Source organism: Spinacia oleracea, chromosome 6 (genome assembly GCF_020520425.1).
Source record: "Spinacia oleracea cultivar Varoflay chromosome 6, BTI_SOV_V1, whole genome shotgun sequence".
In the NCBI taxonomy this organism is placed as follows: domain Eukaryota; kingdom Viridiplantae; phylum Streptophyta; class Magnoliopsida; order Caryophyllales; family Amaranthaceae; genus Spinacia; species Spinacia oleracea.
In genome coordinates, this window is record NC_079492.1 from 95,284,467 (window position 1) to 95,304,540 (window position 20,074).

Here is a 20,074-nt window from a genome sequence, read left to right on the forward strand (position 1 = left end):
GTAATTGTTTTACAGTTAAAATTACTTTTATATATGATATAGTTACTCTTTCTATAAAATACTTATTCTTATCAAAATGACTACTCCCTCCGTTCTTAAAATATTAGTCATGTTTTGACTTTTCAACTCGTTTCAACTTAATATTTGAACGTAAATATCTCCAAATACGTATATTAGAAAAATATAAAAATTTGATATTATTAAACTACACATTAAGACGAACAAAATAAGATCTCACATGAATATGTTTTGAAGTATGTATTGGAAAGAATTGGAAAAAATTAGAAGATTCTCTTCCATTGTGAATAGTGTCAAGATTCCAAAAGAGACTAATATTCGAGAACAAATGGAGTATATTATTATTATTTTATTCACAGTTACTATTCTGAAGATATAGTTACTTGAACCTATAGTTTCTATAATTTACTCATTTTGTCTACACCAATGAATATATAATTATTCTTATTTTTATAGTAACTGTTTTACAGTTAAAGTTACTATTCTATAAGATATAGTTACTCTTTTGTTAGAATAGTTATTTTTATCAAAAGGACTATATTATTATTATTATTATTATTATTTTATTCACAGTTACTATTCTGAAGATATAGTTACTTTACAGAACATATAGTTTACATAATTTACTCTTTTTGTCTGCAAGAATGAATATATAATTATTCTTATTTTTATAGTAATTATTTTACAGTTAAAATTACTATTCTATATGATATAATCACTCTTTGATAGAATAGTTATTCTTATCAAAATGACTATATTTTAAGTTACTATTCTGAAGACATAGTTACTTTACAGAACCTATAGTTTCTATGATTTACTCTTTTTGTCTGCAAGAATGAATATATAACTATTCTTATTTTTGATGTAGTTACTATTTCTGATAACATTAACTATATGATATATAATAGTAACTATAGAATAAAAATAATTACTATATGATATAAAAGAGTAACTATTTCTATAAGATAGAAATATTTACTATATGAAACAATTTATACAATATCAATCTCATCGAATCACAACAAATTTGCTGTATAGTTAATTTCCTCGGAAGAAAGCACCTGAATTGTAAGATAAAGTGGTTGATTTGAGGGTTAGACTACCACGAGATGTGTAGATCGAATTGATATGATGATTGATTTTTAGGGGTTTGAAAGATGTAATTAATTTGTAAATGGAATTGAACTGCAACGGAGATAACAGTAGAGGATGACAGAATAGCAAGAGAGGTGGAATCTCCAACATTGGTAGATTTTTCGCCGGAAGAAGAGTAGGAATCAACGGCAACATCGTCGTAAGGAACACCACCATTGAGAGACTCATTGTCATCGTCATCATCATTATCGTAGAAAATCGTCGTTGTTGTAGATAGGCTGGTCCTCTTCAGAATCCATGTGGGAAAGGGAGGAGAGAGAAAATGGGAGGGGTGGTGTGGTGGGAAGGGAGAGAAAGAAGGAAGGAGGTGTGTTAGGTCACGTGAAATTCTCCCTGTCCAATATTGCTATTTACAAAAACACCATGGTCCACGCTAATTATAGTGTGGACCGGGTCCATACAAGTTGAATTGCTCTAATAGACTGGTGGTGAAAACATTTTCATGTATGGTATTGTAATTGTGCAAGATTGACGTATTGTATGACCTCATTGTTTTTTAATATGAATTATGTGAATGAGTTTTTAGTGTTTAATATTTGTTGTGATTAGTTATAACAACACAATTTGAGTTTATTTTAATAATTTCGCACGCATCACGTGCATATAAGAATAGTTGTATAAGATTACAAATTTGTAACATAATAAATTTATGAACATTTTTCTTTTCTTAGGCCCTATTTGGTTCATTATTAGTAAAGGAAAGGAAGAGAAAAGAAAGGAAGGGAAAAGAAAGGAAAAGAAGGGAAGGGAAATAGATTTTATTTTCCAGTGCTTGGTTTAAGGGAAAGAAATGAAGGGAAGAGAAATGAAATATAAATGACAGCTTTTAATTTTCTCTTTCCTTCCGAATTCCTCCAATATTGGGAGGAAATGAAAGTGAAAATTTTATAAAGGAGCTTTCCTTCCAATTCCCTTCCTTTCCTTTCACTTCCCATATAATTATTTGTACCAAATACAGTAAACCTTATTTTACATTTCCTTTCTTTTCTTTTCCTTCCAATTTCTCCCAACCAAATAAAGCGTTATTGAACCAAGGCCAATCAACCATTGAATTTTCTCCTTTCGCTTCACCCACGAGTCATGTGTCTTCTCTTACAACTAGGTAAACGCAACCTCTGAGTGGAAAAAAAAAAAAACGGAAAACCCTGCTGTAATCATTTTCTCTGTCATCCTCGTTTCATATTCTTCCGACCTTCTTCCATAATTCCATCGCTGTCAACACAAACCACCACAAACCTCCAAATCGCCACCTCCTACTTTCTCTCTCATGGCTCGGAAATCTGCCCCCACCCTCCTAAAACGCCTCATCGATACCTCCTCCGGCCTAAACTCTAACCCTAACTTCCTCCCAAAACCATGGCTGTCACACTCAAGATCCGTCACCTACATGCCCCGACCCGGCGATGGTGCTCCACGAAAAGTAACCTTGATTCCGGGTGACGGTATCGGGCCTTTGGTCACTGGCGCCGTCGAGCAAGTAATGGAGGCGATGCACGCGCCGGTATACTTCGAGAAGCATGAGGTGTATGGAAACATGAAGAAGATTCCAGAGGAAGTTTTGGATTCGATTCGGAAGAATAAGATTTGTTTGAAGGGTGGGTTGGCGACTCCGGTGGGTGGCGGTGTTAGTTCGTTGAATATGCAATTGAGGAAAGAGCTTGATTTGTACGCTTCATTGGTCAATTGTTTTAATCTGAAAGGACTGCCGACGAGGCATCAGAATGTGGATATTGTGGTTATTAGGGAGAACACTGAAGGGGAGTATTCTGGTCTTGAGCACGAGGTTGTGCCCGGCGTCGTTGAAAGTCTTAAGGTATTTTTTTAGTGGTTTTGCTGATTGGTTTGTTTGCAAGTGATTGTTGGGTTGGCTTTTTTGTGTTTGTTTTTGATTCCGATTTGTTTGTTTTGACCTGGGTTTTGATAATCCAATTTAAATTTTTGAGAAATTAGATGATGGTTGACTTTGAATTTCGGTTGATATTTTTAGTTGATGATGATGTCTTAAAGTTGGAAGGGAGAGATAAAAGGAAATATGATTTAGCTCGTATCAACCTGGATGGGTGGGAAATTAGATGATGGTTGACTTTGAATATCGGTTGATATTTTGTTGTGATAGTTGATGATGATGTCTTAAAGTTGGAGGGGAGAGATAAAAGGGAATATGAATTAGCTCGTATCAACTTGGGTGTGGTGGGCAAAATGCTGTGTCCTAGTAAAATAGGTTGTGTTGTTTGGCTTAAGTTCATGATTTTATTCAGTGACAGACAATAAATTTGAAATTTATCTTAATGAAAGTGTATTTTGTCAAGTTTGCTGGGTTGTGATAAACTAGTGCTTACTGTTAATGTAGTTTAAATATGTTGGGAATCAAAGTCATCATTATTAATGTTCAATCTGATTTTAGTGCCATGATTTTATGGGTTAAGAAGGGATCACACCCTACTAAAACACTAGCAAGAATTTTTAGCTGAAATTTTTGATTGAATGAGATTGTTGAAGATGCCCATTTAGGTAACGTTTGTGTTGATGCAAGTCATGGAACTGATTTGGATATGTTGATTTCATGTTTACGGAGTACATAGTAAAATCCTTAAGTCGTTAGTTCAAATCAAGTGCTCAGGAGTCATATGATATTAAATGTTGAAAATTGGAGGAATGGCTGGTGTTTGACAAATAGTTGTTCAAGTACCCTAAATCTGTTGCCAGCGATTTTGTAATTACAGGTTCTAACCCAAATTCAGGTTTTCACACAAAACACACTTACCTAACTCGCTATGGGTTTCTCAAGTACACCATTGTGTCAGATATGCCGTACTTCTTTTAACTTTGTTAGTTGTTCTTTGGGGTTGTGTAGGATTGACCTCCAAATACATAAATGAAAGGAGAATAAAGGTTGTGAATTCTGAGTTTTGACTCATTAGGTGGTGACTTACTTGAGGGGGCCAGTTTCATCCATTCTATGAACGAGTGATATAAATTAATATAAGTGCTATTTGGTTCATTGGAGGGGGCAGTTTCATACATTATAGGAACGTGCTTTAAAATTTAATGGAGAAAATGTAAATGAGGTTTATTTTCTGAACATTGTGTATTTAATTTTGGGTAATGCTGAGGTATGAGTTAGGACTTAGGACTGATTTCATAGATTCAAGTAGAATTGTTTGAGAAGATAGTATATTTATTTTTCAACTTTGGATTGAATTTGATAGCTCTATTTCTATAATTGATACACTTTCAATTGGTTTTTCATGCGGAATGGAGAATATGACAGCACTATTTTTTAAATGGTTTTTGGGTTGAGTTTGATATTACTGTTCCTATATTTGGTACATTTTTTATCTATTTTTCTTGTGGAATTGAAGAAGATAATGACATTGATTTATTGATATTGACTGTTGTTGATTAGTGGTTTTGTCTGGGCTGATATCTGGTAAGTGGTAACCAGTATACATGTAGAGAATTAAAGATTGATATTAAAGAGTAAATCAAAGGTAAACAGGGATGATATGGCTTGATTTTAGGGGAATTAGTAGTGCAGTATCTTTCTCTCCTTTTCTTTACTAGAGCTGTGAGTGAGACATAGAAAATCAGCGCAAAAACAGAAAAAGGACAGTGACTGAGTCAATGAAATGGGGCGGGAACGGAAGAGATCTCGTGCCTGTTAGAAGACAGTGAAATTAAACTGGTCGTGTCGTCAAAATTTGCAAGGTCCAATGGCAATTGACATGTGTTCACGGAATCGAACACTAGATTCATAGATTATAATTCAACTGAATTGAATTTGGGATGAGGATTGAGAACTAGGGTCTTTGATTGATTAACAAAGCAGTCTTCCATGTTGGATTTTGTTTCCACGGTGTTGAAGCTAGATTGACAGAGATAATTTTGATTACTAGGTTGCACAAGCAAAGAAAACATGATTTTGTAAAAAGGGGGAGGGGTGGCCTGGTGGGCAAGAGGATGGGACTTATTTAGGAAAAGGAGAAGGGGTGAGGTAGGGTTGGAGAGGGTGGCAGGGTACTTCTAGGAGCCTTCATCATTTTGTAGAATGTGGTGTACGCGATTAGGAGAACTAGTATAGAACTATATGTAGCAAATTGTTTACTTCTTTTGAATATTTCATTCATTTATGTACAAAGTGTAAATCTTGGTCAAATAGTGATTTGATTATTCTACCTCAGTTCCTAAATGCCTTTACGGTTACAATTTGCTAATATCCTACCTCTGTTCTAAATGTCTGTACAGTTACAATTTGCTCATAAAATAAGACTATTACAGAACTATATATAGTAAATTGTTTATTTCTTTTGAATATATCATTCATTTATTTACAAAGTGTAAATCTAGTTCAAATAGTGATTTGGTGATTCTACCTTAGTTCCTAAATGTCTTTACAGTTACAATTTGCTCATAAATTAAGACGAGAGAGAGAGAGAGAGAGAGAGAGAGAGTAGCGTGTGGGAAAAAGCAAGAATGTGGCCAATAGTAGGTCCTTTTTTGTGGGGATGGGTGAGGTACAAAAGTATAGAATATCATACCAAAAGTAGAAAAAAGGAAAAAATTGTAAAGAACAAAAAGAATTGGAGAAAGCGTAAAGACCAAAAAGGAACCGAGTGAGTAATTGTAGAATTTATTTTCTTAAAAGGTGTGTTAAATTATTTAACTTGTTTAAAATTAGTTAAACGGTTATGGTTTTTAATATTTAGGGCCCGTTCGGTATTTTTTTTGTTTTCAGTTTTCTGGTTTTTTGTAAAACTAAAAACCAAAATATGAAAACCATAAAAAGTAATTTTTAGTTTTTAAAATCAACATGATTAGTATAGGTATGACTATTTTTTGGTTCATGATTCAATCTAATCATAAGACTTTCAATATCAAAAAACCAAAAATTGGCAGTGGTACTGAACGAGCCTTAGATACTGTTTGTTTGTTTTCTACTGTTGAAAAAATTGCTTGTGTTTCTTTTTCCCCATGCAACACAGTGAACAACAGACTTTTAGTTTCCCAGAAGAAAATGACTGGTTCTTTGATAAATGTCACATTTTGGTACTTTATGATTGTAATGATGATTAGAAGATTGAAGCAGTAGGAGGAAAAACTTTGCTAACCTTCTTGTAACTTGATGGATACAGCTATCATTACAGTCTGTTCTCTTCTGAAGGTTGATGAAGTAGATATGCTTTTAAAGTAGAGGTTATGATTGACTGCATAGTAGCACTTGGTCTTCAAAATACTGTATTCTTGTCGATGTAAGCCTCTTGTTTACCTCCCCTTTTGCGAACGGTGCACTGATAAATAGATTACACCTGACTTTTTTCTTTTTATTTTCCCCCCTCTATATTGGAAAGATAAACCCCCATTTCATTTATGAATTAGGAAATCATCAGCTTGAAGATTTTTAGAAGGGTTTTATGTTGAACATAGTTCCTTTATCATCCTTTCTCGCGGAATTACCATCCACAACCTGCATTTAGGAGATTGGGACTTAGAATGATGCTTCCCTTTTCATTGAGTTAAGATGATCCTGAAAGATATATTTTGGTCCAGGAAGGTTCTTTACTAATTTGTGGTTATTATTAAGTGACGAGTCCCGATGACTGACATGCACACCTTGGTTCTAATGTGCAATAACGACAAGATATATTGTATTTGGAATTCTGTGTTAGGGGATTTCCTTCAATCATTGTACTTGTGTAATTGTGTTCCTTCAAGCAGTAACCGTATAATTGAGCCACTGTCGAGGGGAGAGGTCATGGAGGTACTTCCATAGAGGTTTCTCACCAAGTAAAGAAGTATGGAGTAATGCAATGGAGGTAGTACTTTTACTCCAGCAGAACATGTGCCAAAGTGACAGGAAGAGATTTGTTGTTTGGGGGTTGGGGGGGGGGGGATAAGGAGACCCTCATTGCCTGTATACATGCGCGATGCGCCTTTATCTGTTTATGTCTCTCCATACACACACTCCACATATTGATATATGTGTATTAGCACCTGTTTTCTTCTGTGATTATGAGCTCCGGCCTGTTCATTTTTTTGCTGCTCCTTGATAAAAAAGTCAGGGAAGAAAGGAAAATGGAATAGTTGGGAGAGGATGGAAGAAAGGCGAGAAAGCGGAAGTTAAGGAATAAATAGAAAAATGTCGCTGCTTTTCCTTACACAAGGAAAACGTTCTTTGTCCTTAGGAAAAATATTCTTGTGAAATCTACCCTTTACAAATCTAGCGGAGGAAAATGAAAACACCATCTTCTTGGAAATTGATATTCTCCCAACTGAATAAAGGTTGGCGGGGTTTGATCTTGCAAACATCTTAATCATGATGACGTTTTGGGTTGGGTCATTTGCAGGTTTTTTTGGTTTCAGATCACTTGGGTCGACCCAACTTGCCAATTACTCCCTCTGTATTTTATTAAGAGTCAAACTTACCATTTCCGGCCTAATAATTTATTAGGAGTCGCACTTCCGTTGTTAGTAACTTGTCTACCCCACCACTTGCTTTAGGGACCACCACTACAATAAACTCCTTCTTTACTTTGATTAAAATACTTTTCCCATCATCTTTTTTCTATTTGTTTATTAGGAGTCGCACTTCCATTGTTAGTAACTTGTCTACCGCACCACTTGCTTTAGGGACCACCACTACAATAAACTCCTTCTTTAGTTTGATTAAAATACTTTTCCCATCAGCTTTTTTCTATTTGTTTATTACTCCCTCCCCCACTTGCTTTATTATTTTTATTAGATTCAACTCTCCTTCCTTAATACGCGTGCCGGTCTACATGTGACTCCTAATAAAATACAGAGGGAGTAGGTTTTATTTTTCCTTCCCCTATTATAACTGTCTCTTCAGTAAGCATAATACAAAGTTTCTGTGCCCTACTTTTAGAAAATTTACCCTAGAAAATGTTCAATCTAGTACATCTTGTTTTTGAAACATTATAACATTTCTTTTTGCTCCATATGAATCATATTTATCGCTTTTACCGAAATTCGATGTATTAAACACATGAAAGTACTCGATCCATTGAGTATCTAGAATAGGGTAAGTATGACTGGAACTATGGGAGTGGACATTAGTCTTTTTTGTGCAATCGAAGTGGTGAATTTTGTCTTTAACGAACTTTTTGTTCCATGCTACTGCACATCTTTTGAAAAGGGTGTTGATGTGTCATCTGTTGGCAAGTGTGCTTTTGAGTCTTGATTTTCTCTACAGATTGCTGGGCCTTATAGTAGCTCTATGTTAGTATCATTTTTTTAAATTTATTTATTGTATATATATACATGTATATATATTCAGTTCTATTTGCACATAGAATGGTTTGGCAGTATTCTTGGACTCACTTCATATCTTTGCTAGGTGATAACAAAGTTTTGCTCGGAGCGCATTGCAAAATATGCGTTTGAGTATGCGTACCTCAATAATAGAAAGACGGTGACAGCTGTGCACAAAGCTAACATCATGAAGCTTGCAGATGGTCTCTTCTTAGAATCTTGTCGAAAAGTTGCAAGCAAATACCCTGGAATCAAGTATAATGAGGTCATCGTGGACAATTGCTGCATGCAACTTGTATCTAGGCCTGAACAATTTGATGTGATGGTATGTGGAATAATTTCTTTCATCTTTGCCATATCCCCATTTCCTAATTCCCATTCAATTATGTTATTACTGGAAGATAATTAATTTTGTTTTACCTCTTGGACTTACTGTCTCATGTAGTCATGTAGTTATGTGTTAAACTATTAATAACATTTACCTTTAGTCTTTTTTGAGTCAATAACCTTAGCCTTTAGTCACTTTACATGTCAACTAGCATCTTGTTCTGCCAAGGGATTATATGCTCTAACTTTCCATACAACTGTACACACACAAACATACACACACATGTGTGGGCTGTGAAATATAGGGAAATAGGTTTTCCAGTTCAAGCTGTCATGTAAAAATAACTGAATAGAGTACTTACCAATGCGGACATGACCTAGCCTATACACTGAATTTGAAACTGTAACTTCCAGCCCGAGTAGTATACATCAGGGAGAGAGAAGGGGATAAAGAAAAAAAACCAGTCACCAAACCAAGGAGTGGAGAGAAAGAAGCATCAAGCAAAAAGTGCAAAACAAATGGACAACCACTGACGGTCTCCATATCCATCCAAGGATTTGCAAGCTTTTTTCCTAGACTGCAAAATATTTTTAAGTCAAGGGGAGTTGTAAGTCTGGGAGTGGAAAGAGTAATGGATCAACAGAGTGTTTCTCTACCCTTGTTTCGTAGATGGAGTAGATAAGATTGATGATTCTCTCTTTCTTTAATGTTGTATTATTTTTTCATTTTTCCTTTTTAGAACTCCACAGAATTATCTCTATTGCTTCTGTTCATTACACATTGCTTCTGTTGTTTCTTTATGCAAAGGTAACACATGGTTTTTATTTTAAAAAATCAATTACATTTATACACAGCGTAAGAAAAATCAAAGTTTGCGAAATTCAAAGAACTAAATGATCTAAATGATTATTTATTTATCAAGTTGTTATTGTAATTTTTCTATTACCGTTTGCGGTAACTTTGAGAGTCTCTTTGTACTTGTTTGGTTATTGTTGTCTGCATGTTCTATCTCTTACTCTTATGCGTTGCAGCTTGATCCTACTAAGCAACTTCTAGACTCCATTATGAGCGACCAATTAACTTCCAGAAAATGTTACAAGTCCCTCCATCTTGTAGTTCAATTGAATTAAACCTTTGACCTTTACTTCTCTGTCACTTATTTTTGAGCTTTCGATGAAGAATCTACTTATGTTATTGACACATTAGAATACAACAATATTTGTCAGAAGGGAATTGAGTGAGCTTGTTTGCTTTTGGTCTTCTTCAGAAGATATAAGATTTAGGGTGAATCATTTTCTCCTGAGGAAGCCAACCAAGCAAAATTCTTTTTGGCTGTGCCGTGACAAGATCGAAAGTCGGTAACAGGAAAGGAAAGAAAAAGAAAGCAATGCTAAGAGCTCTGTTAATCTGTCACATTCTTTTTTGAGGACTGTTTGTCTTGCGGGACTGAGTTAGGGTTGAGTCGTTTTTGGTAATTGGCACTTGGCGCATGAGTTTCTAATAAACCAATGGTCAAAGTCAAAACAGATAACCAAAGTCATGTGGCTTGCTGTTTTGGACGTAGGTAGTGTGTGTTTTACCAGCTGGTCCTCTATAAAATCCCTCCAATTGTGGGCTTTCACATAAACCTTATGCACCCATTTTACCCATAAGTTGTCTTGCTTTTGTTCTATACTTCTATTGTCCAAATTTTCCTACCAACAACAACCTTGTTCCACAGCATGACCTGTCTCATTCCCAGACCACCATTACTCTTCCCTATGCACACAATATCCCATGCCACACTTAGCTTCACGGCTTTTACTTAAAACCTTCCTGGTCACCAATGTAAAATAAAAAGCAAGGGGGAGAGAGGATCTCTTTGCCTAAGTCCCCTGTTTGAGTTGAAAAAGCACGTAGGTTCTCCATTAATCAACAATGTGTACTCGGGTATAGTTAAGCAAGTCATGACTAAGCTTGTGAAGAAATCGGAAAACCCAGGCCACCGTATCATAAGCCTTTTTGAGGTCTAGCTTCATCTTGTAACAAGACTCTTTTTGTACATTTTGACAATATCTTGGCGAAGTAGATCATTGTTGATAATTCTTCTGCGTGATACCGTGATACAAAAGCCCCCTGATTCCCGGCATAATGTTAGGCAAAACAGAATTTAGCTTCTCAGAAAGGAGTGACATGATACACTTGAAGATGATCGAACAACGTGAGATTGCCCTGAAATCACCAACTCCTGTTGGACACTTTACCTCAGGAATCAAGGTAATTGAGGTCATGTTGAACTCTTCCCAACAATTTTCCATTCTTAAAAAATTCAGAGCGACTTTAGCAAGTTCAGGACCAACAACTGGCGAAGCTTTCTTAAAAAAGAAACTGTTTATCCATCCAAACCAGGGGCCTTGTTGTTGGGGATAGAAAAAATTACCTTTTTCACATATGCGCCTGTGAAATCACACTTCAACCTATCTTTTGAGTCAGCACATGACCATATTGTATAATCTCATCAGCTACACAAGTCCTATTAGTGTCAGCAGTGTCATGAGACTCTTATAGAAGTTAACAATACTCTACTGTATTCACCCATTCCTCCTCTGCATCTTGAATGGCATGAATTCTATTGTGAATTCTTCTCAGTTTGATACTCTAATGAAAGGCATGAGAGTTCTTATCTCCATGTTGCAACCAGTGAAGCTTAGCTTTCTGCTGCAAAAAAGAAATATGTGTAGCTTTTGCCAATTTGTAAGCATTTGCGACCTCTTTCTCCATACTAGCAAGAGCATGATCAGTTGGATTTTGGTAGCACCCAAGAGAGATTGATAAGTCTTGATTCCTCAGGTTGTATGTCACTTAACCTCAGGTTGTATGGAAAATTGTCCTGAACTTCTATTCAGGCTTTTTTTTTCACTTTGAGCAACCCAAGTTTCTGCATCATCTTATACATAGTGCAGCCACTAACTTGATGATTCCAACATTCTTTAACCAAATCCATGATTTTAGGAGAGGTACACCACATATTAAAAAAAACATAAATGGTTTTTCCCCCTGTATTATGCTCATAAGTACATGTCACGACACCTCAGAATTGGACTTCAAGTGTCTGGAAAAGGCCAACCAATTCCATATTTACCAATACCCTATCTATTTTTGAAAAAACTCTATCGAGACCCTCATGTTTGTTGTTTCTCCCTGTTGATTTCATATCAAATAGGCTACAAGCTGTCATGCAATTCCTCATTGGAATCACACCATTGAGTCTAACTGGTGCCCCAATTCTGTCTTCTATGTTCAAAATGGCTTTAAAATCCCCCAAAATAGTCCAGGGATCAGAATTGTTACTTGCAATTTGTAGTAAATCCCTCCATAACTGATCTCGTTCTTTCTTGTCATTTGAACCATACACAAAGGCTCCAAGAAAATCACAATCACAACCTCCAACTGTAAGACAAATTTGACAGTGGATTAGTTGATCCGTCATCTTCAGGATACTAATATTGAAAGAAGAAGGATACCAGACAAGAACTATTCTACAACTTGGATGTTTACTTATATTAGACGTAAAACACCAATCCGGACAAAGACTAAGGTATAAAACACCTAGTCTGTGAGCTTTAACCTTAGTTTCTAAGGTGTTGAATTATACTGTGAGAGAATAATTTTCCTCACTTCTCCTTGCTTATCGGAGCTATTCTGGCCTCTCACATTCCAAACCAACATGCTATCCATGTTGCTTTCCTCCTATTGCAAGTTGCAACAGGATCAAAAGGATCCTCGTTATCCAAATCATCAAACTCCTTGTTATCATTTTAATGAACATCTAAAGTAGTGTATTTGTTTGCAATTGGTACCTCTTTAGTAGGAGATTTTTCTGCAAAAGTCCTGCTCACAACGTGCTTATATTGGACCTCATCAAAGCCCCTTGTGACCCGTGATTGTAGGTTGAACAATACCAATTGCAGTAATCGGAGCCAGCTTGAGTTGCTTTGGTTTAGATGTCTGAATCAGTTTTGCTTCCAAACCCGTTTGCCTCCTTTTTTAACACATTTTTCTCTGACTGTGCCAATTCCCATGCAGCTTGAACAATGGGTCTCCATTCATACTCAACCTTCTGAATCAATTGTTGCCATTTTTCATTGAGAAACCTGATTTCCTCTCAAGCATCACTTCTACCGAAACCTGGGCAAAAAACAATTTCTCTTTCTTGACCGTTGCTTGATCCACTTTTAGGAGTTTCCCAATAGCACCAACAGTCTTGAAAAAGCTTCTTCCCCCAATATTGAAATCAAACAAGCCTGCAAAGGTTTTCTATCAAAGAATTGAAAACCGTCTTGAAGAACTTTCAAGCAATTTTCCGTTATAGTAAATTGGATTATCAATAAGAGCAATTTTATCAAAACCTAATTTTTCCCAAATTCTTCTGAAATAACCCTCTATAATGTTCAAAGGTGGATTAGCCCCTAAAACATAGCAAACAATCATAGAATTCCAGAAAAATTAATCTTTTCTTAAACATGCTCTACTCAATCTTGATCAAAGGTTCCAGAATTTTATGTGGGTTCTTTTCCGAGTTATGAGTCAGTGAGTTCATTTCCGATGGAGCCAAAGTTCATTTGTTTTTTTTGGCTGTGGGATGTAATGGACTAAATCAAAATGTCTCTTAATACCTATTCGCTTCTTTTCCATGAAGTAGAAGATGGTCGTCCTGTTGTCGTCCCGTTGTCTCTTTTGGGTCAATTGGAAACAACCTAAAGGTTGCGTACATCCGACCCCCCTTACCCCGCTTCTTGCGGGAACCTCTTTGAGGCAATGGTGTAATGATAATAATAATGATATGACTCAGTGAGTCATGGGTATCCTCTGCCCATCTTCTCTTCACTTTTTAGAACATTCAACCAAGTGGAAAACTGATTTTTACCTTGTAATTGTTGTAAGGAGGTTCTGGGTGTGAGGATTTCAGCTTGTTCTTCATTCTCCAATTCTAGGTCAGAAACCTCCATTGCTGGAACCGCTTGCTTCTCTTATGACGCCTTCGATTTCCTTCCTTTTGCTGGTTAGACTTGTTCTCCATTCCCTTCTTCTATGTTCTTGTAATTTTTCCGCACGCCTCATGCCTGTGCCATGGCCGATGTTGGTCCGAGTTGAGAACTCAGTTCCATCGAGAGAAACTTTGCATGGGATCTATTTTGTACTAGGAAATGTTGTTTGTAAGCAAAGGTTTAAGTTTTAGCTAGTGCCAAGCCCGCAATTATAGCTATCCATCCAGTTTGCTATATAGCAAATAAGAATTGAGGTTTGTTTGTTTTCAATTGGAGTTCCACTTCTAACATCTTTTACAAGGCATTATTAAAGACAAGATGTCAGTTTCTTAAGGTATTACCTCTCTGGAGGAGTGTTGAAAGTGAAACTTCTAGCATTCATAACTCGTATTAATCAATTAATAATGTTCTTGTTCTTTAAGATAACAATTATCGTCTAGGAACATGAATTTCAGGAAGAATAGTCAAAATGTGTCTACATAGCAGCTGAGCGAGAGTCTAGATCTTTGATTTGCCTACTATCCGTACATACATGCATACATACATACATATATACGTACCTACATTCATACACACGTTCATACATAAATTCATACGTATGTACATAAATAAATTCATACATTTGTACATACATACACACCAGTGTTTAAAAAAGCGCCGCTTAAGCTCTGAAGCTCGAAGCTCTAGGGCAAAAGGCTTAATTAGCTCTGAGCGAAGCGTTTGTGAAAAAGCGCACTTAAGCGCATGAAGCGCTGAGCTTCATTGAAATTCTTCTTTAAAAAAAAAAAATCACTTTAAAACTTTTTTTTACATGTTATTGTCTATTAGACCACATCCTATTAATCCTTAACAATAGAAAGTGGGCCAAGAGTCCAAAAGAAAAGAAAAAGAAGAAAAAAAGAAGATGACATGTTCTTTTGAAAATAGCATAGGAATTTGTTTCCTAGTGGATATTACATGATAAACACTATGTTATATGCTTTATTTTTTTAAAACGAGGAGCAATAGGGAAGAAAAGCTGATATTTATGTGTTTCTGTGGTTATTTTAGTAAGATATATATCCATAATGGTAAAGGAACCTTGAATTCTTGAAAAGTGCGTTTCACTTCGATGAAGCTTGCGCTTTGCGCTTGCGCTTTACGCTTAAACTCTAGGACTCATATCGCTTTAGTGCGCTTTGCGCTTTTATAAACACTGGTACGCACGCACGTATATGCATTTGACAAACTTTGCTTCATTTTTAAATCAAGAATGATTCTCTTGTCCAACTATCTCTTTACTTCCTCATATGGAAGAATTTTCTTTATATCCAGCAAAGATTCTACAGGAGAAGATTTTCTGTTAGCCATAGTTTGATATAATTTTAGGTTTGCAAAATGGATATGCAACCATGGAGGTGAAAGCTAATCTTGGATTGTATGCTGACCAGCTTGTGCAATCCTGATCTTGTAGGTGACGCCAAATCTGTATGGGAATCTTGTGGCAAACACAGCAGCTGGTATAGCTGGTGGTACTGGAGTAATGCCTGGAGGTACGTTCTGCTCCTTGCTTTTCTTGCTTTCATTTTGCCATATTTGTTTTTCTCACATGATGTGACAAATTATTGGCGCTCAATGGACAACTGGCTCACTGTAATTGTGTTTTAGCGAACTTACCAGGTTACCATGCTTAGCAAAAACTAAAGATTAGTGCTATGGATGTTCACCCTTTCACCTGAGTTAGTCATATATATAATTTGTCTATACCATATGCCCCTCCATCCCATTGTTGGGATTGTCGTTTGTATACCTGTTGGGGTGGTATTTATTAGGTCTTAACCTGATGGTTTAGGCAGATAGGTCGTAATTTGGCTTTGAAATCAGGTCATATTAACATGTGATTATTGTTACAATTTGTATGTGAAGGTAATGTAGGAGCAGATAATGCTGTGTTCGAGCAAGGTGCTTCAGCAGGAAATGTTGGGAGTGATGACATATTGAAAGAAAAGAAAGCAAATCCAGTAGCACTTCTACTATCATCTGCAATGATGTTAAGGCATCTCCAGTTTCCTTCATTTGCTGATCGATTGGAGACTGCTGTGAAAAGAGTAATAGCAGAGGGGGAGTACAGAACACCAGATCTTGGAGGTGATAGCACCACCCAAGAGGTGGTTGATGCAATCAAAGCATATCTAGACTAAGGTTGTTCTCCAACTGTGAACTTTGTTTGTTGACAGGCGTATTCTTCTTGGGTATCTGCTTGCAGAATAATCCATATCATCAAGATCTTCTTGTAATTGGCAAATACTTTGATTTACATAATAATATGATTCAAAATGAAGAATCATAGGATTGAAAAACGACGAGCACTTTGAGGGAGTAGGAAATTTTATCAGTTTAAGCAAAAGCTGATTGTAGCTTCTCGGACTTTGTTGGCTCCGCACTGAAGATGTGGAACAATCATACGATACTGGAAATTGATGTATATTCTTTTGTAATTTAATTGTTCAAATGATAGCTAAGCTGCTGAGATTTTTGATTTGTTAGCTGGTTGTTTGTGTTTGAATAGGCTCAATACTGCTATATAATGAAACGAGAAAGTGCATGACAATAATACTCCAGCAGTACTACTTGTTAATCATTCTCTGTTGGGTTGAGCTGATGAGCCAAAACAGGTTTTCATTACGGAGTACGTAACATCGCGAAAACTACATTTAAATGTCAGTGCTTTATTTAATATAACTGTTTATTTTTATTTTAGTGAAGCAATTTTTCTTTCCCAGGAATCATAGTTTCAGGCGGTAGAATATTTTTAAAAAAATATATTGAGGCTATAGAATTAAAATAAACATTCCCGTGAGAAAAATTACTGTATGAAAAAAAAAACATTGAATACTGATTACATCATAATCAACAACATCCAAGGTTAAATTTTGAAACTTAAGAAAGTGTTATGATAATCTCACTAAACCATCTTCCCTAACTTGAGTCACATGCTTGCATGAAAATGTAATCCTGCCTCTCTTAAAAAATGATAGTAGACCAGTTTTCTTTCTTCCTTGTACAATTTGCAGGGTGCTATTTTTGGTGCACGCCTTCATGGCAGCAAGGAATGGATCATCACACGATTTCTTAACCATCCGTGTTCTTCGTGAAGGTTGAAATGCTTGACATGGAGGTGGAGGAATCTGCAGGATACCAGGGCTAGACGATGATCTCACCAAAGACATTGAAGGTTTCACAGTAGACGGACCAAAAGCTGTGCAACCCTCTGTTGGTTGGTGATGGAGATCGAGGTCTTTAGGGATTATAGGCTCATTTGTAACACTAGTCATGTTATTCTAGCTAGGTAGATTTGAAAATGAGAGTATGGGGAGAAGAAAGGTAAGAAGAGGTGATGTTTATAGTGGAAAACAGTTTTGTAGGATTTCATACCTTCCGTGCTTTCCAACGGCAGGGAGACTAAAAACGCAAGCAAGTGAGGCATGCAAGAAACAGGTTTTAGGTCATGATATAAGGGACTCGAGAGTGCTTCCAAGAATGATCTCACTACTTATTTATGTTTGTTTGACTAACTCAACTCAATAGTTTAATCTTTTTTTTATTAGAGTTGCTGGAATTGCGTGGTACATTGTAAGAATTTGGTAAGGTATATGGCACAACATTTATCGATTATCTTTCCCTCCACTATAAAAATTGCTACGTCTTCTGTCTTTACAAGATAGTTTCTTTCATTTAAAAGCGAATATTTAACAGATGTCTTTTCTGGGTCATTATTAAGTTAAGTTAGAATAAATATTTGATTAGTTTGTTTCGTACTTTGTGTGTTCGAATGTACGTATTGATGACCGTCCAATAATGTTTTAGTCAGACAATGTACACTCTTCACAGATATTTTTTTCTTTTAAGTAGTACATAGTTTGACGAATAAAGACTTATCACTGTCTTTTCCCGAGCATTTGTCAAGAGTAAATTAGGACCATATGAAATACTGAGAGAGCCAATTTACAATCAATAAGAAAACAAATATGCTTACACACTCTCTAATGCACGCCTAATTCTTCCCACATATTCTAAATACATACGAAGCGTAAAGTAACTTAATAAAGTGGGGGAGTTTTTAATCAACGGCCTCGCATTGTAACGTTATAGTACAAATTTTCCCTTTAAACAAAATTCACCCGCCCCCCTCTTCACCCCTGATCTACACTTCCGACCAACTTCATCAACTCCGACCACCACCCAAAAAACTCAGCCTTCTCATCATCGTCTCCCTCCCTCCTCTCTCTGTCTTTGCGACGACCTGTTTTTCTGGAGATGGCATTTTGATTTTTGAACATTAAAACATAGGAGAGAGGGGTAGACCATAAAAACAGGGGAAAGAGGGGTGGTGATTGGAAGTTGCGGCAAGAGGGGTGGTAATATTCTAGTTAATTGAATCTAAGGCGGATTTGAACGTGATGTGGACTATCTACGGAGGGGCGACATTTGGAGTCCTAAACTTGTTCTTGTTCGGTTCGGGAGCAGCTAGGCAAGGCACACATCACATTGTATGTATCCTAATTATGCTAATTGACTATGTGGAAATTAATTTGGATTCCTGGCTTTATGGTTTTTCCGCATGAAATATATTATTTATATTTGTCATAACCTAACAGTGGTATCACGAGTCTCTGATTAATTCATAATCAATTATAGTTAACATGGATAAATTTTATAAACTTGCAATGAATTAAAGGGGTGATAAACTTCGTGTATGTAATTAATTGCAAATTCGTGCGATTATTTGATTATATGTTCGCAGGATTTTTCGGCAGTTTTGTCAATAATGGTCGGAATCTTATAATTTTTTAGTGAATTTCGCATGTAAACGACGTTTTAAAATTTTGACAAAAATCAAAGATTTGTCGTTGAACCCAGAATTCCCCAATTCGAAGCCTAACTATGACCTTTCAGAGGTTTTAGTTTTCGAAAGCAAAATTTGTAATTTTATGATGTTAAATTAAATATTTGCGAATCCTGTATGTAAATCTTGAATCTATGATTGACCTACTGTATATGTTTAACAATTTTAAAGCCTAATCTTGTTAATTATACAACTTAATTTGTAATTGTAATTAATTTGTTGAATTTTGAATAATTTATAATTTGTTTTGAATTTCATAATTAATTAGCAATTTAATTAGGATCCTATGATTAAAAACCACCATAAAATTTGTTAAAATTGAAAAGTTTTAAAATTTTATGACCTAGATTTGAATCCATGAAAATAAATGTAATCGGAAATTAATTGAATAATAAATTTTTGATTTTTGCCCAAATTTAATGAAATTAATATGATTTATTAATTCGTCAATTAAATTAAAATTTTTGATTTCAATACTTAATGTACCAAATACCCCTATGACGTTATCACCCCTAATTAATCCACTTAACCCACCCATTAACCCATTTTCCCTTAATGACTTTTTATTTTCTCTCACCTCCTTTCTTCTTCCTTTCCCTCCTCCACTGAAATATGATTTCACCGACATCCACCCTCATTTTCTCTCTCCTCGCCTTCCTCTTCCTCTCATCCGCCCCCGCCATAAAAGTCTCCCCACACACCTTCGGCTTCCCCTTTAACCAAACATACTATGATACCTCGCCGTCCCTCCTTCCAGCTCCGCCGAGTTTCTCGGTTTAACCACCGGTAGTTGGTGGAAATCACCAGCTCGACCACCACCATTAATTATAAATACAAAAAAACGGCTGATTTTCGGTAATTCTCAGATTTTCTAGCATCTCTAATCAATTTTTCCGGCAAAAATCAATCAAAATTTTTGGGCGAATTAGAAATTAAAATTGGAATTTGGTGAGGAGGATGGAGATGGTGAAAGCAGCGAAGAGAGAAGATCTAAGCGAGGGGAAAATTATAGGGTTTGCACCGAGCCGGCTGATAACTTTCCCTTTGTATCAGATCTGAGAGTCAAACAATGAGAAAAACTGGTGCAAGGTAGCAAGCAATGAAAATGTTGAGCATTGATAAAAAGAAGCATATCAATTAAAGGTAAAGTTGGGGGATGACTAGGATTTTATAGAATTATTTTTAGGTTCAAATAAATAAAACACACATGTATACAAATCGATCAAGGGGGAAAACTATATTTTAGTTACCAAAAAGTCATAATATGCAGCATACTCCGAAACTTATACCTACTAGAACAGTATGTTACTGATTTGCAGTAGAAATCTTTCCTAAAGAATCAAATTGCAGAAATTTGGAGTAGTTGAATAAGCGAATGGGTAGATATAGGAG

The 20,074-nt window shown here is 35.9% G+C and overlaps 1 protein-coding gene across 1 annotated transcript; it reads left to right on the plus strand.

The window, feature by feature from the left end:
• The first annotated feature begins 2,205 nt into the window (after nucleotides 1-2,205).
• On the plus strand, nucleotides 2,206-16,322 carry LOC110789597 (isocitrate dehydrogenase [NAD] regulatory subunit 1, mitochondrial). The gene is made up of 4 exons (XM_021994294.2): nucleotides 2,206-2,986; nucleotides 8,528-8,767; nucleotides 15,251-15,329; nucleotides 15,703-16,322. Exons 1-4 carry the CDS (start codon nucleotides 2,441-2,443, stop codon nucleotides 15,975-15,977), a joined length of 1,140 nt encoding a protein of 379 aa, XP_021849986.1. The 5' UTR covers nucleotides 2,206-2,440; the 3' UTR covers nucleotides 15,978-16,322.
• The last annotated feature ends 3,752 nt before the right edge of the window (nucleotides 16,323-20,074 follow it).